The sequence below is a fragment of the Puma concolor genome, chromosome B3, assembly GCF_028749965.1.
Source record: "Puma concolor isolate L17-30 chromosome B3, mPumCon1.1.hap2, whole genome shotgun sequence".
In the NCBI taxonomy this organism is placed as follows: domain Eukaryota; kingdom Metazoa; phylum Chordata; class Mammalia; order Carnivora; family Felidae; genus Puma; species Puma concolor.
This window is the reverse complement of record NC_141672.1, coordinates 73,873,038-73,896,855: the sequence shown is the minus strand read 5'-3', so window position 1 is coordinate 73,896,855 and position 23,818 is coordinate 73,873,038. Positions and strand designations below refer to the sequence as shown.

General features: G+C 43.0%; 1 protein-coding gene across 4 annotated transcripts in view; it reads right to left on the bottom strand.

Annotated features, from left to right (window-relative positions):
• Positions 1-23,818, bottom strand: part of STXBP6 (syntaxin binding protein 6) — a 252,422-nt gene that overhangs the window by 47,443 nt on the left and 181,161 nt on the right. For 3 of the 4 annotated variants that reach the window (XM_025919783.2, XM_086710020.1, XM_086710021.1), the window contains exons 3-4: positions 5,910-6,040; positions 4,811-4,976 (exon numbers count right to left, since the gene is read on the bottom strand). In XM_025919783.2, the coding sequence (XP_025775568.1) occupies positions 4,811-4,976; positions 5,910-6,040 (297 nt within the window). Of the gene's footprint in view, positions 1-4,810; positions 4,977-5,909; positions 6,041-22,608; positions 22,749-23,818 lie in introns of those variants that run through there. The other variant, XM_086710022.1, reaches the window with a different exon arrangement.

The following is a 23,818-nucleotide window of genomic DNA, read 5'->3' as shown; positions in this document are numbered from 1 at the left end:
GAACAAGAGGTAATTGTGTGGGTTAGCCAAGGCTGTTTGGGTTGAGTTCAAGAAAATGCTAGGACGTGCTTCAGTCTGTACAGAAGCTTGCCTTGAAGAATAAATCATTTTTTTCCAGAAAGTAATTTATAACACTTATTGAAGAAAACAGGTTTGCAAAGAATCTACATTGTGGTTCTAACACAGAAGTTGTTCAATACCACTACAGATTTCCATAGTCCACAGCATTAGGCATAAGAATAATAGGGTGATAGTAATCGCTACGAAAGGTCGGAGTAAATAAAAGAGCAATGGAGAGCCATGTGGGATTTACGAAGGAAAAAAAAGAAAGCGATACAACAAAGTTCCCCATGGGACCTTGACTTAATATGACATTCTCACTGTCTACACTGATACTACTATTTGGGAGCAGACCACGTTTCTTCGAAATGAATTAGCTGAAAGGAAGTCTCTCCTCTGGAATCCAAAGTTCTACACATATGATTAACACCTTGGAGGCATCTTTGAAGTGCAAATGTGTTACCACACACATAACAGTGTATCATCTCTGTCTACGATAAACAGAGAGAGACACACAAAAATCTAGCATCTCAGAAATGAACCCGAGGTTCACTTTCAGGGCCCCTTTCATTCATGATGCCATGTCATATTTTAGTAGAAAGACTGGCTTCACGCCTCTGCCTTCGGTCTGGTTAAATCTAGGTTTCTTGGTAGCTTAGGGATCCAGCAACTAAATGAATGGCTTTGTATCTTTGAAAGGTGACCAAACTTTAATGAATTAAATGAGAGGTAGAGTGGAAGTTAGGAATGACCAAGCCTGGAGGACTTGGTTCCAGCTTCCAGGTCTTCCTACTATCCAGGGAAGAGAAGATGGCTGCCAAGATGCTGACAGAGGCAAGAGAAGAAACCAATGCTTCCCCTCTTCACACCTGCTTAGAGCATCCTGCCCTCTTTCCGTTTATGAGGGCCTTCACTCAGCCCTACAGACTGTACATGTATCTCCTGGGTTCTGTAACCAGCATCAGAAGATCAAAGCTTCCCAGTCCGTCCTCTGGAGATGGAATATCATATTTGCAGGAGAGAGTTTCAACCATGTCAAAGAATCCATCTCTGTGTAACTGATTTTCCCGGAGGGAAAGAGAAAAACATGGTCATGTGGGGTATACACCATCAGTAACTACAGAGAAGAACTGCATGGAATTGTAGATATTTAAAATGATGATCCTGTCTGAACTGGTATTAAAGAATGTGTGGTTCAGTGGGAGTCAGGCGGACTTGCTTCCAGTACTGGGACCTCAGTAACGTGATTCAAAATCACTGGTCCTCAGCTTTCCCAATGCCAGGGTTAGGCCAGATGCAGAGTACCTGAGAGGTCCAGGGAGTGGCCAGAGCTCCATCATCTTTCCCAGCCACCAAAATAGTTCATCTCTTTATTATGTTGAAACATGAATAATATCAGATGAACAAAACCGAAATCAAAAACAACCAAAGAGCAAGGTGGTTTTAAAGATCCCTGATAACTCCATCATTCTTAGGACCAAGAGGGGGGGAAAAAAAAAGCTTAAGACTTCCTATCTTAATTGCATACCAACGATAAGACAAGGAAAAGAGTTAAAAGTATCTATAATCTCTGGCCCTCTCCTCTTATCTCCCTTTGTTAAAACCTAGGGATGTGCTGGCTAATTATTTTCTCCAAATTCCTACATAACTTCAGGGGCACCATTCATAGAAAAGACAATGTCACTGTGTCCCCTGGGGTATGGCACTCAGTGGCCCTGGGGAAGATAAATTTAGAGTGGAGAGCCTGTGTTTGAATCTCACCTCTGCCACTTACTAGCTATATGACCCCTGGCAAGCTATTTGATGATCTCTCTGATCCTATTTCCTTCTCTGTAAAGTAGAGATAATAAATTTGATTTCCAAAAGCTACTGTAAAAGGCTAAATGAGATAACATATGTAAACAATCTGGTGTAGGGCAGCATACCAACGCTGATATTAGTTCTTTAAAATCACAAAATCTGTGACATTTCACAGTTCTGATAACAACCGGTTCTAGGATGTGTGACCCATACGGTGAGGACAGACCAAAGGATACTGTGGAATTGAAACCGATTTCATCTGCTGAAGATAGGGTAGGTATCCCCAAAGTTAAAGGGGTCAGAATGTTGTGACCCAAAAACTATGTACTTTTTAAGTCTGAACTGTGGTAAGTGGCAGAAAGGAAGACTAATTGGTATGCTAATTAACTAGGGTATGTTGGTACGGCTGTTACCAAGGACAAGCAACAAGAAGACGAGGTGCACGCGTGAAGGATCTATGTGCTGCCAACAAATTACATGTGCTTAACTCAGACTTTTTTGCCTTCCTTAGGAATCTAAGACCTGTCAATATTTAACTGTGCCAAGTCTTTTATTTGCCTTGTAATTAAGAAGTGATTGATCTACACAATAAAGCTGTAACTTAAGCATTATCGATTCTCTAAATATTAAAACTGAAGTGGACTGTAGATATCTAATCCAACCTCCACAAGTCACACCAGCGAAAAGTGAGGTCTAAGGAAGACAAGACACCAGTGAAAAGTGAGGTCGATGGTCTCAAAAGGCAGAGCCAGTTCTGGCACTTGGTCTCATTCACTTAGTCTTCTTCTTACTACAGGAAATCAATCTGCGGCTTTATCCAACACACAACAATTTAACATTGGATATATGGATTCCTGTCTCAACTCTACAGACTTTGGGATCCACAGGGCACTGGAAGACCTCTGAAGGGCTGAGCCAATGACTGACAGAAGCGGCTGAGTGGGACTGTGTCGGAAGGTCTGAGGACATTCAAGAAGGTAATGAAGGGCTTACAGAAAGGCTGTTAGGGATCTGCCAGTCTGGAATATGGGTGGTGAAACTGGGGTCCATTAAGGAACCAAACGATTTTCTATATCTAGGACAGAGCACAGTGACCAGCACATAGTACAGCACATAGCAGGTACTTAATGCTTACTTGTTGTATAATTGGATGATGAACCAGGAATGGATGAATGAATGAATGCATGCCTGCATGAGAGGAACTGTATTGAGAGAAGAAATGAGAGCCTCAGAGAGGCAACCTAGTGAGAAGAGGCAGAGAAGAGCTACCAAAGCTCCCCTCAACCTTAGCAGGAAGGACGAGACTCGTTTCTCTTGCAAGGACAGTGGAGGGAGTGCGGCTGTGGCCCTCCTGCTTCCACCTCACATTTCCCTTCTGAGGAAATGTGGTAGTTCCCATGGCACCGCTTCTGCTTCTGGCCACTCTGCTCTCAGGACGGAATGAGCAGAAGTGGAATGCATGAGGGGAGTCTATCTCCAAGGGCAACAGAAATGTCAAACCCATAATGTCACATTATTTTCAGAGGAGACTCTGCGTAAGTGCTATCCAGGCATCTACTGACCATACGGACACCGATGGAAAAATTCTTCCTAGTAGGAACTTGACATCAAGAAACCAATCTGATTCTAGGATAGCAGAGAAAATCCTACCCAGTGAAGAATGAGGGAAAGCTGGGATTTCCCGGTCAATTCTCCAGTCACTGAAAAACTCAGTCATCTGTGGCCATGAACCCAGGGCGCTCTCACCTGCCACATCTGTTAAAGCTGGGCTTTGCAGGTGGGATTCACGTGAAGAGTACTGGTGGCCCAGACATGAGAGCAGTATCTCATTCTATTTTCTAAACAGTAAGAGGTCAGCGTCACATGTTGTCTTTCAACATCCATATCTCACAGTTTTTACTTCTGTACACAGGATGGGGCCGCTTTGAAAAAAATAGGCACTACTCATCACCTCTGATATTTTTCTAGGACTAAATGGAGAAGCTATAATAGAGTACTGCATCAAAGCCTAAGGAAGACCTTTCTAGGTTCTTATGACGTAAGCAACTCACTGTTTGAGATCTTCCCCCATGACATCTAGCAGATCAAGGGCAGAATGGCAGTATGCACACATTAGGTGTGTGGGCAGACTAATGGGTTCTGCGCCGTGTTCATATGAAAGATATGTACAGCCCGAGGAGGAGACGTAGTGTCTATGACGTGACCTTCATTTGACATTTGATTAAGATAAAGTTGGGGCACAAAAAACTTTTTTCTTCAAAACCTGGAGAACAGGTCAGTGAAGAGAGCAATGATATAAACTTTCTTCCTCAGCTCACAGAGTGACTGGCAAGGCTTTTTGAGAATATTTTTAGCACAGTTTCAATTCCCTAAAAAGCAATGCCACCTAAAAGAAATGTGTTAAGCACCCTCTAAATGTTTCTCATTAAGTTGCCAACACTGGTACTCACCCCTTAAGGCTGGCTTACAGTGCTCAGCCTAACTCCCCTTTGTGTGATATTCGAGGAATAAACGTGAGACTAGCTGCTATTTGAAAGAAAGAGATTATATGTGTCAGAATCTACATGTTAATATTTGGAGAATATCTTGAGACATAATAGGAAAAAGCAGCCTAGAAAACGGTGCTCTGCAATGAATTTATAGAAATGGTAGTCAAGAAACCCAAACTGAAAGGTTTTCCTAATGAGGGGACAGGTTTGTTCTTATAGCATAACTAATCTTAGCTAAGTGGCTAATTCTTCCCCAAAGACCAGATTTGGTTAAGAATGAAAACATTCCACTGTGTCTAGATTTAGCATACAATGAACTCCCTAGACTGGTTTTCATGCTGTCCAGCTCTGAGTATCCTGATTCTTTTTTTGCCTTTAATTATGTTGCCGACACCTACCTTTTCATGTGAAAGCGAGTCTGAGGAAACGGGGTGGCCAAAGCCGTACGAATGTCCACTCACCTCCCATGAGTTTGGACTGGCAGTTAATAAACTCGGGCTTCCTGTCCGTGAGGTACCTCTGGCAGGTATGGTGGAGGATCTGGAAGAAGGTGCATTTTTCTGAAGCTGTGCTGGCCACCCACTGGTCAAATGCGTTTTCAAACAACAGATCAAATTCTGCAGAATCCTGGAAAAGACAGTGAAATAAGTGCCGATCTCAATCTAGAAAAACTGCGGCTTCCAGCTTACCCCTGACAAAAGGCTCACAAAAGCTGAAACACCTTTCAAAACTTTGGTCTTAATCACAAGGCTCATCTTTATTAGCACCCAGGTGCATGGAAAGAAAGTTCACCTTTCTCTGTTTATCAAGCAAACCCCAAATCTTGGAGTATTTATAGATGTCCCTAGGAAGCTACGCTCACAGAAGCCCCAACAGCTTACTACACATTGACCTGGCACAATTTAGACTAGATACTGCCTTCCCGATGACCCGGAAAAGGTCACGTTCTTGGCAGTGAAACCCATGAATCTTGCCCCTAACCTTTGGTAAGGAAAAGATTCCCCCTTATTATTTTAGCATATAGTGACAATTTACATTTTATTTCTCCTCATTACTGAGGTTTTATACAGTGAGTATGTGTGAACAAAAGGAAAGGTACTTAAATAAACAGCTCTACCTTAAAATGTTTCTCATATTAAATCCAATAGAATCCTAATACATAATTTGTAAGGTGCCACCTATTTATTTGCTTGCTCGGCTAATAAATCTCATCACTGGTGATATAACGAGATACATGAAGCCTTGATGAACATAGGTTTTTCATATTGGTAACCATGGACATGCTATCTGAACTCTGCTCTTTGCACTTGGCTGATAAACCTACTACAGAGCCAGCACTTCTTCAGCGTGCATCCCCTTACGTTTCTGCATCACACATGATGAAAAGACTTAGAGTTCCCCATAAGAAGGGCATAGAAATAAGAAAGTCTTAGCCACGTAACTGAAACAGAGAAATAGCTTCGCTAAAGAGGACTCAGACAACCACCACCACTGCCAAGGTCAGTGAGGGAGTCATCGTGTGAAGAGAACACCTTCGCTCAACACCAGACATTCACTCACCCGATTAGGATCGATGCCATTAACCTGGCGAAGCTGCTCAAGCATCCACTGTGACCTCCGCACAAATGACGTGGAGCCTTCAAACTGTTTGACCTTCGTGATGGACGCCTGTGTGGGTTTCTTGTTTGTCACTGCCGAGAGAAACCACTCAGATTAGTGGGTGTGCAGGTTGGTTGGTTTTCATCTTAGATTTACATGTGTACACACACAAAAACACACAGAATATGAATACATGTGCCTTTTATTTTCTAAGAGAGAGAGAGAGAAAGTGAGGGGGGAGAGGGGCAGAGGGAGAGAGAGAATCTCAAGCAGGCTCCTTGCTCAGCGCGGAGCCCGATGTGGGGCCTGATCCCACGACCCTGGGTTCATGACCTGAGCTGAGATCAAAAGTCAGACATGCAACTGACAGCTACCCAAGAGCCCCTGAATACATATGCCTCTGATGAGGGGTGAACTCAAAAGAAACCAGAAGTTCTAGTCTCTACTCTCAAGCGACTGCAGAATAATTATAATTTTAAGGGCTGCTTCATTTCTGTCTTCATTCATTCAAACTGAACACGCCTCAATCAGGTAACACCGGGCACTTTTAATGGAGGCTACAAGAACATGGTGACCAACTGCACGGAAAGAAGCATACAGGGTTGACAGGTGTCAGGGAGAGGTCACTAGGAAAGGCTGGATTTTAAAGGAAGTGGATGTTACTGGCTCCCCTAGTGAACTGCAATGTATATACCTAGCGTGGTATTTGAATGTAAATATACCGGGCTTCCATGGTAAGAGAGGAAATATTTAAAACATTATTTGGCTTTAAAATATTGTCCAGTTTGAATCTAGCTTGCATCTCTTTATGCCTGCGTTTGGCATTCACATACCCGCCTGCCCCACATTCCTGAGGCCTCCACACCTGCAGGACCGAGACAGTTCCTCCTTCCAGCCTTAGTCAATTCTTCCTTTGCCCCTTCCATGCCGAGAATGGACAGCGTCACCTCTCAGACGGAGGTCAAGCACCGGCCGCTAGGAGAGAGTCACTCTGGATATTTCCACATCTGCTTATTTCGTGACTTAGAGCCTCAAGGGTGGAGACGTAATTGAGTGTTATAAAAGGGCTTAACGTAAAAGCTCCTCCCGAGGCCTGGCTGTACGAGTTGTAAAATTTAACAGAAACGATGCTAGTAAGGGAACTAGGAGAAGTGGAAAGTACTACTTGTCATGAATGCAATCCTAGGACGACTGTGCAGCAGTGGCACATTCTTTCTTTGTTTCAAACAGCCCTGCAGATCCTGTATTTCCATATAACCCTGAGGATGGTCACTGGATGGCAAAAAGAATCCTTGAGGGATGAAGGACAGCAGGCATCTACTGTGGTCACGGTTCCTGGTAAGAAGGACCCTCCTTCACGCACACTAGAGTTCAGGGCAGTTGCAGTATCTGCGGGCATTAAAGCAGGAACCCAGGGACCAAGAGCGGAATGAGATGTGGGCATCTTGCCTTTACGTTTGGCAAGAACTGCATGGTTCCAGGACTAAAGACCTGTTTTTATGACCTCGGTACAATCTTTCCCCTTTGCTCCAAACCAGGATTTAGCAAACACTTAAAAAACAATTTCAAATAATGCTTAGGTTTATTACCCATTATTTCAGTTATATTTGGCTAAAAGCTTCTGAACATTTCATACCAATTACGTTTACTTTCATGGTTAAAAAGTCATCATCCCCTTAACACCCGTGATCAGAGGAAATTTTATAGTCTTCTGTTCACACACAGTCTGCCTGGCTTACAGCTCCACGAATAAGTCTGTTAAGTCCTCTTAGGAATAATCATTCCCCGAACTAAATTCAGGCAATAGTATCAGTCTGCCCAGGGCTCTGTCTATCCGTTTATTTTGTGTGCCTCCTATGGGATCTAATAGGTCTCTCTGATAGCCATGCCCTGCTCTTCAGTTTTCATGTTAGAGGAAACACACCTGGAATACATGCAGGTCCTAAAATGTGCTTAAAAGATTAAAGAATACGTTTCAATAACAGGAAAACACGGGTTCCTGTATTAGACACACACCCCTAAACACACAAAGAGGATTTCCTCCTTTGTTTATGTAAATCACACGACATTTAGGCATCCTGGGAAACATGAGGGTTTCCCTTCTAACTTTAAAGTTGTTATGAACTCCTATTTTTACTTCTGGTCCATTTATTTCCAAGTGGTTTACAGCATTATAAAAACTCAAACACAATGCAGGGTCCCTGTAATTACTGGCATGTTGAGGATTGACATTTTAGAAAAAGCAAGTTCCATTGGAAGTCTGTCACTGAAATGAGAAGGGCAGGAACCCCACCCACATGACAAATGCCCCACAGAAATGCTAACAGAGATCCCGCTACAGAGCGATCATTTTTCATGGAGGCAGTTACAACTTCAACCACTGCTGCCTTGTTCTCCCTATTAGCTTATTCTTTGCCCAGTTCTTGGAATCTTGGTAGTTTTCCTGGGCACTGAGCCCGGTTTAGTTTAATTTTTGTTTATTGTTATTATCTCCAACATCCCAGTTTCTATTTTGAAGCAGGTGCCTTAAAATTATATTATTATATACACATTATGTGGAGTTAAATAAAGACTTTCCCCTTCGGAAATCAAAACAACTGCACAAAGACACCACTGCCAGACTTTCTGAGTTCTGTGTTTGATGGAGCCATGTTTAACCCTTTCATTGCTTTGGTGTCTTCAGGGTCCACAGCTGGTAAAACAAATATGCTGGTCAAATTCTGGAAGTCTAGTGAAAAAAAGTCATCTATCTTCTCCTTCCAAAGGACAACTGATTGATAGCATACCCTGGATCAGTAATATCGGAGTGCCCTATGGCCAACTACCCCAATACAGTAGACTCTGCATTCATTATTTTGAAGAATTTTAAAGGGCAGATAACCAGGGCACTTCTATCATGCCTTCAACATTCATGGGGAAAAGGAAAACATATAGGCATTTAAAGAGGTAGGGTGAGGGGTGCCTGGGTGGCTCAATCGGTTAAGCATCTGACTTTAGCTCAGGTCATGATCTCACGGTTCCTGAGTTTGAGCCCAGTGTCGGGCTCTGTGCTGACAGCTCGGAGCCTGGAGCCTGTTTCGGATTCTGTGTCTCCCTCTCTCTCTGCCCCTCCCCCACTTGTGCTCTGTCTCTGTCTCTCAAAAATAAATAAAACGTTGAAAAAAAAATTAAAGGGGTAGGGTGAGCATGACACTCCCAGGTAAGACCACCCAGAATCACCCTGGCCCTCTACTCCAACGTGCACCAGAATCATCTGGGAGTTTTTACAACAAATAACACCAAACCACGTGAATCAGAATCTCTGGAGGTGTGGCCTGGCACCCACATTTTGAATTTCCTCAGGTGATTCTGAGGCACTGTGACTGCTGAGGCCACTGTGGTGTATCAACTCATTTCACAAATATTTATGGAACATGTATCAAGATGGGAGGCACAGAAATAAGTTTTGTGGGCAATTCAAAGATTGAATAAGATTTGGTTCTGAGTCAAGAACTTGGGCGGTGGGAGGGTTGTTAAAAATGATGCAAACAGTGCTAATGCATAACCAGAGTCACCTGAGGTGTTGGGGAGGGAGGGGGCTTTAAGGACCAAGGCAGAGCTGGGGGAGGTCAAGCAGGCTTCATGAAGCTGCCAATATTCCAGGTAATAGACCATTAGCCCTCGCCTGGACTTCTAGGATTTCTCCCAAACTGGTTCCTCTGGCCAGATTGGCCATTCAAATTTAAAATATGGAAGACTGAGCCATCTTTTAAAATCTCCTCAGTGGCGTCCCAAAACATTCTGAATAAAACCCAAGGCCCTCACCGTGACCTGCAAGGCCCTAGATGATCTGGCCCTTGAGTACCTCCCTGTTCTTATTTCCTTCCACTCTCCTTTCTGTCCACTAGGCTCTAGCCATCTTTTGCTCCTGGGGAACTACAACCCCTTTCTATGCTTTGCAAATGCTGTTCCCTTCATAGAAATGCTCCGTCCTTTTTTTTTTTTTTTTTTTTTTTTAATGGTTGTCTCTTGTTTGCCATTTGGATTTCAGCTTACATGCCAACTCCATAGAGAAAACTTGTGTGATCGTTGATCTGTGTAGGCTCCCTCGCCATGTTATTTCTGTCACTGAACTCTGTTCACTGCAAAACAGGTTCATTTTGAACCTGGATAAAATACTCAAAATTTGCCTCTCTGGCATGTTTGTAAAGCATAAAAACCAGGCTGCTATGATGTGCATCTGGTCCTAAAACATGTAAGAGGTGGATACATCCCCACATGGATCTTTGTGGTTTGTGAGGTAGGATCCTATGAATTGACATAATCACAAGTGACATTTTTTCCCAGCAATTAAAATTTCTAAAACTCTTTTTTAAATACAGCCTCTGGTTTTTTCTCTTGTGCTTGACAACAGCTCTGTGACAGAGGCAGGGTTACTGTATTATCACCCATTGTATTTATAGACAAGGAAACTGAGGCATGGAAAGCACTGACTTGCCAAAGTAATACTGTTAATCAATGCGAAGACTGCAACTTGCACAATAAGCTTAGGGTCCACTGCTCTTTGCACTGTAGCCTTTTGCTGCAATGTCAAATGCCACATTTTATTGCATGTGGGATGCTCATTAAGTTAAGGACCAACTGAATTTTTTGTTCTAATAAGGATACTACTGTTGTGATTTTGACAGTATTCTGAACTGTTATTTCCTTAACATCTCCCTTTAGATAAACGGCTTTTTCCTTGAATAAGTTAATGAGAAACAAAATACATGAAAGCCGTAAATAGGTACATAGCTCTGCCTACGTTAAATAGAAAATAATGTAAAAAATACAGTTAAAACATAAATGCTATTAATTTCAACTTAGAGAGTTGTCAGGGGAAGGTCTGGCATTTGAGGTCCACTCTAAGGTAAAATGGTGATTAGCGAGTGTAGACAGGTGTTAAAGACAATCAAAACATAGATGTTCCCCACACTTTGGAGTTATCCAGGCCTAATGCTGCTTTTTCACTCCCTCCCACTCCTGTCACCCACTGCTTTCTACTGGTGACAGAGGAAAATAGAAGCATGGGGCCAACCAAACTCAAGTCCTTCTGCTACCAGCTCAGATAAAAAGAATGTGGTTCTCATGGGGGCACATCTCTTCATTAGCCTTCATGTAAACTTTATTTACATCTCAGCTGTAGTTAAGAAGCAGTGATAGGGATGCTTGGGTGGCTCAGTCAGTTAAGCATCCAACTCTGGCTCAGGTCATGATCTCACAGTTCAAGCCCTGCATTTGTGCTGACAGCTTGGAGCCTGAAGCCTGCTTTGGATTCTATGTCTCCCTCTCTCTCTGCCCCTCCCCTGCTTGTGCTTGGTCTCACTCTTTCAAAAATAAACATTATAAAAAAACAAAACTAAACTAAAAAACACCAGTGATAGAAACTATTAGGCCTGTAATATCATTAGCATCACCACTCAAGTGGTGAAATCTCTCTCTCTCATGAGCTAACTGGCTGAAAAAAGGTCTTTTAGAGAATGGCCCTTCCATGAAAGATGGTACAAATATAAAATAAGACGCTTAGCTACAGTCAGAGAGTAGAAACCACCCAGCCTTGCTTCTGCCCAATCAGAAAATTCTATTTATTTGCCAATAGCAAAGCACTTTCTTAGATAAAATCTGGTCTTATGGTTAAGTCAGGAATTGGTGGAGGTAGGGACAAAGACTGATGGAGGAAAGGAAAGACAGAATTGCAAGTTACTTGCTTTTTATGCAAAACAGCAGACGATGCACAGTCTGCCAGTGATTAACAGGCTGATCCTTCATTTCAAGGTCTAATGGTTGAAAGACTTTCTAAGGAGTTACATCTTTCCCTTACAATCTCGTTATTCATATCGCATCACTTCTCAGTCAGTCCAAACAGGAAAATCAATTTTGTTTTTAGGATACAAAATATCTAGGGGCGCCTGGGTGGCGCAGTCGGTTAAGCGTCCGACTTCAGCCAGGTCACAATCTCACGGTCCGTGAGTTCGAGCCCCGCGTCAGGCTCTGGGCTGATGGCTCGGAGCCTGGAGCCTGTTTCCGAATCTGTGTCTCCCTCTCTCTCTGCCCCTCCCCCGTTCATGCTCTGTCTCTCTCTGTCCCAAAAATAAATAAAAAAACGTTGAAAAAAAAAAGATACAAAATATCTAGCATCGGTCTTAAAACATTAATTTATGGGGTGGCCGGGTGGCTCAGTCGGTTAAGCGTCCGACTTCGGCTCAGGTCATGATCTCGCGGTCCGTGAGTTTGAGCCCCATGTTGGGCTCTGTGCTGACAGCTCACAGCCTGGAGCCTGTTTCGGATTCTGTGTCTCCCTCTCTCTCTGACCCTCCCCGTTCATACTCTGTCTCTCTCTGTCTCAAAAATAAATAAACATTAAAAAAAAAACCCAACAATAAAACACATTAATTTAAAGGAAACAAATAATCATCATATCAACAAAATTATTACTCGTCACCTCTAGATCCGCTACCATTTCATGTTCATAGGTGGTTTTTCCTAACATGTGCACAAACATTTCTTATACACATTAAACTCAAACTGAATCACCTTATAATTTTACGTGGCCATTTCTATGAAAAAGAAGACGCTGAAGATACATCTATCTATAATATAGTTTGACATTGAGGCTAGGTAGCTAAACTGCAGAGTTTACCATAACGAGGTGCCTAAAATACCTTAGTTTCATCATGCTGCCTCCTACCATGACTTTACCATTAAGTGAAGGTCAGTGCTTTGTGGTATGCCTTAGCTCTCTGCTCTGCTGTGGTCTAATGGCCAGACATTTTGATTTCAACAAAACCGTTGATGAGAAACAATTTCGAGTAAGGAATAAAAGGGATATCCACATAGAATCTTAGCAGGGCTGCTCTTTGTCAGAGGTGGCTGACATGAAAGGGGGGAAAAAAAGAGACAGAAATCCCGTGAAATGTGGTTCAGGAAGTAAAAGCAAGATTGAGCACACCTTCTGGAGGCTGATGTGGTAAAGAAATGGGCTAACAGACTGAGGTGAGAAATGATTATTTGCAACTAGTTTCCTTAACGCTCTCCCAATACTCTAATGTCTGATGATTCGAGGTGGATTTTGCAGTATCTGTGGGCAAATAAGTATCAGGTCTGAGGCTGCGTCAGCAACTTTATCTGGTGAGACTGCTGAGTGTTTACAAAGCTTAGGAGCAAGAATATGAAGATTGTTACCTCAAATATTTTCAGAACAGGGGAACATCATCGCTGCTACAGTTAGGGGGAAATGGAGCATGGCGCGCTCCACACAGGGCTGATCGTTGGCTTCCCAAGTATTTCTCAAAGCGTGTTATCATTTGGGACGTAGTAAATGTTCAGAATCAACAGGCTCTGACCAGACCAACTCATGAAATGGCCAAGTTTGTCTTTGGGGCCCTATCCCTCTCCTCCCTATCCCAGGTCCTTGGGGCCCTCTGGCCAGATTCCTGATAGGATCCAAACAGGCCTGAGAAGGTCTTCGTGAATCTGCATGTTTTCAGGAGACACTTTTAATCCAAGTGACAACTGCAACAAAAACAGTGGCATTCAGTCTTCAGCACCAAGCCCTGGGAAAGCACGTAGGGATGGGTGGTTTTTAACAGTCCTGCTCCACTAACCCTAAAGGGGAGGGAGGGGAAGGGAGAATCAGTACACTGAGCTTTGAGGTTTGTTCTCAAAGGCAGACTTCCTTAGTCTCTAGTAGCGATAATCACAAAGAAAGAAGAAGTTTTCCACACAAAAGATTCCTTATTTGGTATCACTAGTTCCAAGGCCTGTGCCTTACATCACATTCTCCCCTCCGAACTGGAGAAGGAAGAGGTGATTGAAAGCCTAGGAAATTTTTCCAAAGGGATACTGAAAAAGGAACTGTTTACATGGGAAACTTTTCTTGCACAGGAATTTGGAGAAACCCTTCAGTAGAAGGAGGAGAATAAGAAACATCTTGCATCAAGCATCCCTTAGGAAGGTTACAGCACCATATGGAGAGTAGCTAACAACTTACACGTTAATAGAGCAAGTAACCCCCCTACACCAACTCTGCAGGGAAGTACTACCTGGTTTCAATATTTCCAAACTACCGACAAGCAGATGGGCTTACTTTTGGAACACGCAACTTCAATGTCACATATCAGTATGAGACCTCATTAGTATTTCTAAAACCTAGTCCCTTCTAATTTTAATCTTCTTTACCCTGCTCATCATTTTGGTTTTTTTACTTGTAAAAACATGTAGATTTTTATTTGGAAAGGCTATTCTACTTTTCAGGTCAATGACAGGTGGAGGTGCACCGCAGGTAGTCCTAGGTTGTTACACCTTTAGCTTGGAATCAGAAAGCTTAATCCCCATAAGGCTTGAGTTCCCCACTGCAAGACCAGTACTGTCCCCTCCACACTGGCACCATGATGTCTTCTGTATTACAAATTGACATACAAAGTGCTAATTTATGGAAGCATGCATAAATGAAGGAGTGAACAAACGGATGGATCCTCAACAAAAGGAGGAACGGTTCCTAAGCCCACCAGAAACCACGACTAAACCACAAATGTATTTCAGGTTCAAATGTTCTGTTTCAAGATCAAACCACAGTTTTAAGGGATTTGAACTGTTTTCTTACTAGAAAAGAGGAGAATCCTGAGGACTAGGGAGAATGGAGAGAATGGTAAAAACCAAGAAACAGAAATATCAGGACACTGGAAGGAGATAAATTGTGGGGGAGAACTTCTTAGGAAATCTCTTTTCCTTCAATCCTTATTCTAGCAGCATCTCTTATAAGCAATTCTGTTTGCTTCAGCCTCCCTGAAAACACAATTTTGGGCTGGAGATTCAGCAATCCAAGATTTCCCATTGTGCCTGATTTTTTAGCTTCCTGAGACTATTCTCCATAGACTTGAGGAGGAAATCAATTTGCATGCATTTTGGGTAAAGGGTAAACATGCAATGAATTATACAACCCGGCTGGTATTAGTTATTGCAACTTCATGCCTTATGTGGAAAGGGTATATAGCATGTCTGACTTATGTAGTGTAACTATGAAACAAACAGGCCCAAGCCAAGAACACATGCTTACAGCAGTGAGAACCGTGGTGGTTCTGATGAGATTAAAAAATCCAACCCCTTGCCCTATACCATGCAATGCAACAACAGTCTTATTCTGTTCTTACTTCCTCCATTCTGGAAACAGATGCAAACCTCATTTTTGATCTATTCTTAGGAGAGATTTCCAAACAGAGGCTCTGAAGACAAAGGCATCAAAGGAGCAGCACCTGACTCAAGAACGAATTTAATTACTCCACAAGAAGCTCATGGGCTGGGAATAAAAACTTGAAACAGAGATTCCTTTAATGTTACGCTTTCCCTGCCATTTTCCATTATATACTGAAAAGTACAAGCCATGTAGCAACTCTCTGCAGGGAAATGTCATACCTGGTAGAAATTCAATACTTATTTTCTTGCAAGGGGGGTTGCTAAAGACCCTCCTTCCAGTGAGGAAGGAGGGAGTCATTTCTGCAGCCTTTACATCCCTGCCCCTGAGCAGCTCACTCACCATTATATGAGGGAAGGGCCTGGTGCCATGGTCCCTGACACTGTGCACCCACTGCTGGGCACGGTCCTTCAATATGAGTAGTCATTCTAAAAGAACCATGGAAGGATGTTATGCAGATAGGGATCACCTTCGATGTGAGAAGGCTACTCTCCCACAAATGAGAATTTCTGTCTGCCTTGAAGGAGGCAGAGTAACAGAGAATTTTCTAATGGATCAGGTATTAAACATATAATATCACTAGGTGTTTGGAAAAATCAAAGCTGTTATCACTTAGCCAACACAGGCTGCCAAACATAATTACAACTGTCAGTCAGGGACAGACTTACCTGCTCTGTTTTCCTTCCTCTTCACCACCACCACTATTTACCTGATACTTTTAATAATACATTTTATTTTTTATTTTTATTTTTATTTTTTTTTCAACATTTATTTATTTTTGGGACAGAGAGAGACAGAGCATGAACGGGGGAGGGGCAGAGAGAGAGGGAGACAGAGAATCGGAAACAGGCTCCAGGCTCTGAGCCATCAGCCCAGAGCCCGACGCGGGTCTCGAACTCACGGACCGCGAGATCGTGACCTGGCTGAAGTCCGACGCTTAACCGACTGCGCCACCCAGGCGCCCCTAATAATACATTTTAAATGAGGGTGTGCATCACTGAACATCTAAAAAAAAGTGAATGATGTCACTAAGAACTTGCCCCCTTCACTCTTTACTGTGTTAAATGGAAGAATAAAATCTACATGTTCTGGGTAAAACGAATGTCATTTTGCATTAGTGGAAATGATCTACAGTTAAAATGAACTGAATGTATTTTGGCAAACTCTCGGCAGTACCTACTAACACTAAACATGCAATATTCTATGACCCAGAAATTCTACTCCTGTGTCTACACAGCAGAAACGAGTGGCGCTCTGTCCAAATAGACAAAATAAGTGTCACAATGAAAGACAGTGATCCTTGAGAGACGGGAAATGAATGAGGTGAGCCTCACGATCACCCTAGTTTATTGCTTTGCGAGTTTCTTCCAGGTTGTGGTGCAAGGGGGAGGAGCCTAGGCAGAGACTGGCAGATTCTGTGAGTTGAGTGACAGTGCTGAGAGTCTGGAGAGACCAAAGGGCTAAAATTCTCAGGACAGAGTAATGAAGAAGAGAGAATTACACGCAAAGAGGACGCTGGAGATCTGCAGAGATTCGGCCTTGGGTAGTTAGCTGAGTATGTCTTCCAACGTGTATGTAAGGAAATGACTGGAGGCCAGAGAAGGAACCATTCAAAGTGAATAGAGGAAAGAGTGCCCCAGCTCAAATAGGCTTTGGGAAGAGTTTCCTGCCTGTTTCTACCAACCAGACTGGAAAAGTGATCGAAAAGAGTGAAAATCACTCTGAGTGGAAAAAAGAGAACAAAGTTGTGGAGAACTTACACTACCTGATCATAAGACTCATTACTGGATTAACTAATCCAGACATCGTGGGACTGGTGTCAAGACAGAGAGCTCAGAAAAAGACCTGCATAAATGGGTAATTGATTTTCACAAAAAGTACAAAGGCAAGGCACTGGAGAGAGAAAAGTAACTTCAACAAATATTTCTGGAACAAACGGACATCCACAGGCTAAAAAATGGAACTTCGGCTCCTACTTTGTACCATATATAAAAGTACGTCAAAATGGAGCACAGACCTACATGTAAAAGCTTACAACTATAAAACTTTTAGAAGGAAACACAGAAGAAAATCTTTGTGACCTTGGGTTAGGCAAGGCATCTTAGCTATGGCACTAAAAGCACAACTCATGAAAGAACAAATTAGGTAGGACCAAAATTTAAGACTTCTGCTCTTCAAGAGCATGAAAAGACAGGCACAAACTGGGAGGAAATATTTGCAAATCTCCATCTGAAAAAGGACTTCTATTTTCATCACTTTATATTTTTAAAACTCTTAAAACTCAAGAAAACACCTAGTTTTTTTAAAAAAAAAAGTGTAGAAGATTTGAACACTTCATTAAAGAAGATGTGGATGGGAAAAAAACACACATGAAAAGATGCTCAATGCTATTAGTCATCAGGGAAATGGGAGACTGAAACCATTATGAGGTATCCTGACACAGCTCTCAGAAAGGCTAACATTACAAAGACTGACCCCTACCATGTACTCACTTGTGCACAAATATTCACAGCAGCTTTATTGGTAAGAGGCAAAAACTGGTAACAATCCGAAGGTCCATCTCAAAATTATTATGCTGAGTGAAAGGCAGACCAAAAAAGAGTACATACTATACGTTGGCACTTACATAAATTTCTAGGAGATGTAAACTCATGCGTAGCACAGAAAGCAAATTAGTGCGTGCACGCAGACACGGAGGATGGGAATGTTGGGGGCCAGAGAGAGATTACAAAGGGCTGTGAGGGAACTTTTGCGGATGGTAGGTTCATTACTTTGGTTGTGGTGATTTCATGGGTATATATATGTAAAAACTTACCAACTGTGCCACTCAAATATGTAAAGATTCCTGCATGTCAATGATACCTCAATGAAATAAAACTGTTAAAAAATTCACAAGCTGATCTACAGCATTTGTGGTCAAAATAGAGATTACCTTTGACGGAGGTAGGCAGGAGCCTCCTGGGATGCTGGGAAAGTTCTATGTTGATATGGATGATGGTGACCTGGTTTCTATGCATGTAAAAAAAAAAAACCCACTGAATTGTACACTTAAGATGTGTATAACTTACAATATATAAGTTATACCTTAACAAATGCAAACTAATGATGATGATGACGATGGCAGGGTTTGAGAATCGGTACGCATTTGAAATCGCCAACCCTGATAGGCATCTCTCAGCACTTGCCCCACCCAGTTCACTCCAAGGTTACTGCCAGTAACAGAATAACCACCCGGTATATTCTCCACACAGAAAGAATGTGCAAACTTGGAAGCTGTCTTAGTCTGTTTGGGCTACAATAACGAAGGACCACAGACTGGGGGGCTTATAAACAACAGAAATTTACTTCCCACTGTTCTGGAGGCTGGGAAGTCCAAGATCAAGGTGCCGGCAGATTCAGTGTCTGGTGAGATCCTATTTCCTGCTTCATAGTTGTCTTCTCACTGTGCCCTCACATGGAAGAAGGGGCAAAGGAGCTTTCTGAGATTTTTTTTTTTTAATTAAAAAAAAATTTTTTTTTTCAACGTTTATTTATTTTTGGGACAGAGAGAGACAGAGCATGAACGGGGGAGGGGCAGAGAGAGAGGGAGACACAGAATCGGAAACAGGCTCCAGGCTCTGAGCCATCAGCCCAGAGCCTGACGCGGGGCTCGAACCCACGGACCGCGAGATCGTGACCTGGCTGAAGTCGGACGCTTAACTGACTGCGCCACCCAGGCGCCCCGAGATTTTTTTTTTTAAATAAAGGGCATTGATCTTATTTATGAGGGCTCCACACTCATGATCTAATCACCCCTCAAAGGCCCCACCTCCTAATACCATCCCATGGGGTTTAAGATTTCAACATATGAATCTGGGGGTGAGGGGTAGGATATTCAGTCCATGACAGAAAATGCATTTATTCACTGCAGTTCTGACACTGGCTTTTATAAAAACCTACCCCGTTTTTTGAAAGTATACCCTATTTATAAAATTCTCCAGTTGGGTTCATGGTTCTCTTCTTGCCCATCTCTTCTGGAAACACTCCAGTTACTCCTCCTCTTGGTTAAAGCTTTCCTTCCATCTTCGTATTTCCAGACTTCTTCCACTCTGCCTGTGAACATGCTTAATGTTTTCTTTCCACGTGAGACTCTTCTATTAACAAAGCCTGTCCTCAAGCCCTATCCACTCTCGTGAAAAATGTGGTGGTGAGTGGAAAATTACGTGTGCTTTGCTACCCGCTCACTGCTTAACCCATTACTCCCCCCTGACCTTACCACGCTCCAGAAACTGCCCCATGAAAATGAAAACATCTCCAAACTATGAAACCCAATGGCACAAAAGTTAGTGGCAAAGCCCAAAGTTGGAAAAGTGCTTGACATGCCCAAGGAAGAGACAGAAGAGGAGGACAGCAAAATATCGAGGAAAAGAAAGAATGAGTGAGGTCACGGGTGCGATCAAGTGCTAGCTCAGGAAGGTCCTGGTGTAAAAGGCTTGGGAAGCACTAAACAGAGGCCTAATGGGTTCTCATTTACATTAAAAAACATGTTGGCCAACTGTTGCTATCCGGCAAATAGGTCCTGCAGGAGTGTGTGTAGGCAGGGAAGTCACTTAGGAACTTCTACCCCAGTAGGCCAGGAGAGGTGATGGTGGCTTAGACCAGATGGCAGTAGTGGAGACACAGAAAAAGGAGACAGTCTGTCCTACTCTCCATAGCTGTTGACCTCCCGCCCAGAGAACAACCTCAAGGTCAGTCACCAACTCTCAGTCATCTTCAGACCCTAATGCATAGTGTACTGTAGGCCACTGTTCATTGAACATCACACTTCATACAGGTTGGAACAAAGATATTTGTATTTATCTGTAGGTGTGATCTCAGCTCCCAGATTTTAACTAACCTGAGAATAAAAGATTAGGTCTTTGTGTACTTGAGGGCACCTGGTAGGGTACCCTACCCAGAGTCCTAACTCAAACATGCATCACGTGAAATTTCTTCATTCTCATCAGAAATGATTAAGGATTTGCTGTACATATTGATGACTGTGGTTAGCAATGTATCACCCATCGACTCTCTTTTTGGCCATGTCTGTTTTTCTTTTTCTCTCTGGGGTCATTTAAGGCAGTGGGGGCTGGGGAAAAGAAAAGAAGAACAGGCACACCTGACTACCGATTCTGACATGCGGTAAAGAGCTGCTTCTCTTACACGGACAGCCAGCACAGCACCTCCGTGACTTCTGCTGCAGATTCCGAGATGGAACACATTGTTATGCACCTCATTAGTATTTATGGACAGCCTAGGAATCATTTCTGAAATAAATGAGACCACTTGTGTTAAATGATTCCTTCCGAAGAAAAATCCCCGAGGATCTTTCAACAGCCGGCCTTGATGAAGATTCAGAACAAAAGGAGAGAAATACCTGACCCTCTGGTGCTGAACACGTGGTGAGAGGCTCAGATTTCTCTCCCCAATTCCCCCCTGGCAATTTCCACATAAATTGGAGAATAATTGGAGGATAAACTGTCTTGAGGAGATGAGGCACAACTAACTATTGATACATTAGCTCTTCTCAAAACTCAGCCGGTCCTGTCTGCAGGCCTCTACTTGTTGGTCCCAGGGTATCTTTCCTCTCCTTCAGACTTAACAGCCTAGACCACAGGCTATTCTGATAAGGCCGATCTAAATCAGAGGGCAGTCACCATACTGGGCCAAAGAGAGGAGGTGCTGCCCTCAGCAAATGCTGACTGTGGTCGCTGAACTCTGTTCCCCTGTGGCTGAGGGACAGAGCTGAGCGCTTACCCACCTTCCATGTATATACCCAATGGAGTGCAGTTTCTCCATTGTACTGAATGTCACTGTGTGGCCTCCACTGTGAAAGGAAAGAAGGCATTATATATATATATACACACACATATATAAATATATGTGTGTATATAAATATATATATATATAAAAGCAAGAACAAGAATTATAGATATGGTTTACGTTAGGCAGAGAATACATTTTTAATTTTATTTATTTATTTTAAAATATAATTTATTGTCAAATTGGTTTCCATACAGCACCCAGTGCTCATCCCAACAAGTGCCCTCCTCCCTTCCTTCCCATCACCCACTTTCCCCTCTCCTCCACCGCCCCATCTACCCTTAGTTTGTTCTCGGTCCTTAAGAGTCTCTTATGGTCTGCCTCCCTCCTCCTCTGTTTTTAACTTTTTTTTCCCTTCCCCTCCACCATGGTCTTAAGTTTCTCAACATCCACATATGAGTGAAAACATATGGTATCTTTCTCAGGCAGAGAATACATTACTGAAGAATCATGCGTGCTACTAAATGGACCCGCAAACTCTGAATTCTGAAACCCTTTGCATGAAATTAATGTCGTATCAAAACTTCAGAACGTCAGTCTATTTTGACTGAAATTTGGGGCAGAAATCACCAATTTTTCATTGCAAGGTAACCTACGAGCTTTAAAACCAAACTTAGCACTTACAACAAGGGGCAAAATACGTAAATTCCTTAGAGCAACAAAATACTAAAAATTATAACTTCATTGGTTCGTTCAAAAGCAATGTTTTGCATTCTTTCAATGTACAAGTTCTGTTCAGTACATCACACCAGTTTGACATAACTGAAGCTCACTTAACCAATCTTATATGTGTGGTCTGCACTTCTGCCTATGTAGTCAAGATAATACAGAATTGCAGAGTTGGAAAATGTCTCCCAGAAGTTTCTTCTCCACCTGTGTCTTGCCTTTGGGCATGCTACCTTCTCAGCTCCTTACATATATTCTTTTTCTAACTTCTTTTACCTCCACAATAATAATTTACAATTCATCCTAATAAAGAGCTTCATGATGAGAAGCTCTCCTTTGGGGTTATGGTTAAAGCCATTTGCATTTCATATTCTTGAAAGTCATTTAATTGGTCTCCAGTTTTCTCCTAGTTAAATCCTTGCCAGTTCCCCCAGTCTTCCCAGATGGGTCTTCTTTTTCAATCACCACCTCCTGTGGGCCCCTACGGAGCCCAGCTGAATTCCTCATGTTCCCTTTTAGACACGGAGCCAGATCTAAATAGAATAGTTTATTTTTAAACATTTTTTAAAGTAGGCGTCACGCACAACATGAAGCCCCACGCGGGGCTTGAATTCATGACCCTGAGATCAAGACCTGTGCTGCGACCAAGAGCTGGATGCTTAACGGACTGAGCCACCCAGGCGTCCCCTAAGTAGAGCAGTTTTAAAAGGCAAGGACAATGCAACAAGCTCACATCCAGCATTGGACTGATCTGGATTCCTATTTGGGTATGCCAGTATTTTTGAAAACACTGATGCTGCACGCTTATGGTCACCTTACTATCTACTGTGAGTATTTATGGAACCGCTCTTTGACCACATTCTCAAAGAGATTAGAGAAAAATTTTAACTGACATTCTAAACTTATATTCTTTCTACAAGCCACACCAGTATTTCGCCTACTTACGTTCTTCCCGTCACCGTTTCCATATGGCAGGTGTACAAGCCCCCTTTGAGCACTGTGAGGGAGAGAAGCTATTTCCTGCCCTCACCAGAGAGCTTTATACTGTACAGGCAAGGCTTTTGCATCTATCCCTTTCCAGCCCCCACTCCTAACTAAAGTGCAGTGAAGCATCTAGCAGCATTCCTTGTGTGCAGTTGGCATTGATACTGAATGCGTGTTGAATGAATGCTGTGAACATTGGAACATGGGGTGGTTGAGTGTGGGAGTATGGCACTGGAAATAAAAAGACACAAAATGAAAGGCTTTGCATGAAGTCTATCAAACAGTGTAGGTGTAATGGGCAGTTGGCCATGGTTTGCAGAACTGCCATGGAGAGGACGAGTATGTGCTGTAGGTCTTGTTCCCTCAAAGTGTATACCAGGAATGTGCCAGATGATGATGCGAGGGGTCCAAAGGTCACCAGAACCTCTCCCCCCCCACCCAATACGGCAGCCAGCTGAATATTAACCATCTGCGGAAGCAAATGATACAAGTTCTCATCATCAGTGTGCGGGCCGCTGCACTATGCTGTGGCTTTCCAGCCAAGGCTCACTGCTGGACGATGCCTGGACAGTGTGTGATGAGACCGGGTCACATTCTCCGAGTGTTAACATCGCTAACCGAGAGACTCCGATGTCTTCCCAGAACCGAAGTTCTAGTCCACTCAAACATCAGTGCCAAGGACCATGGACTCAAAAGAAGCATCTTGCTCTTAGGAGGCTCTAACTTCCTAAGGAGCTGCCTCTCTGGAACGAGTGAGGTAATGCAGGCGTGGCAGCTGGTGCTTCTTCCTTGTTCCATCAATGGCTAACTGAAATAAAGTTCCGGGTCATCCTCATCGGACTTCTGAGACCAGATACAAATTTGTACCAATTTTTCTCCACCTGACTCCGCAGGCCAAGATCCCTGTGGCCAACAGATCTGTTCCTTAATTAGCCTTTGCTGAGCCTTCAGTAGACCGTAGCACCAAGGGGTACTGGCACCTGTGTGAAGAAGGAAATCTCTCCAGGAACCAGCAATAGGAAATAAACAGAGACACGAAACTATGCCAAGATTCCCTCAAAGATTCACTGCTTCAAACTCAAATTTTAGTCTATCAACAAAGCCACCGACCCCTGGACCTCTCTGCTGCCGTGAGGTTGTATCTGCAGTCGCTGATAACGTACGATGCTGG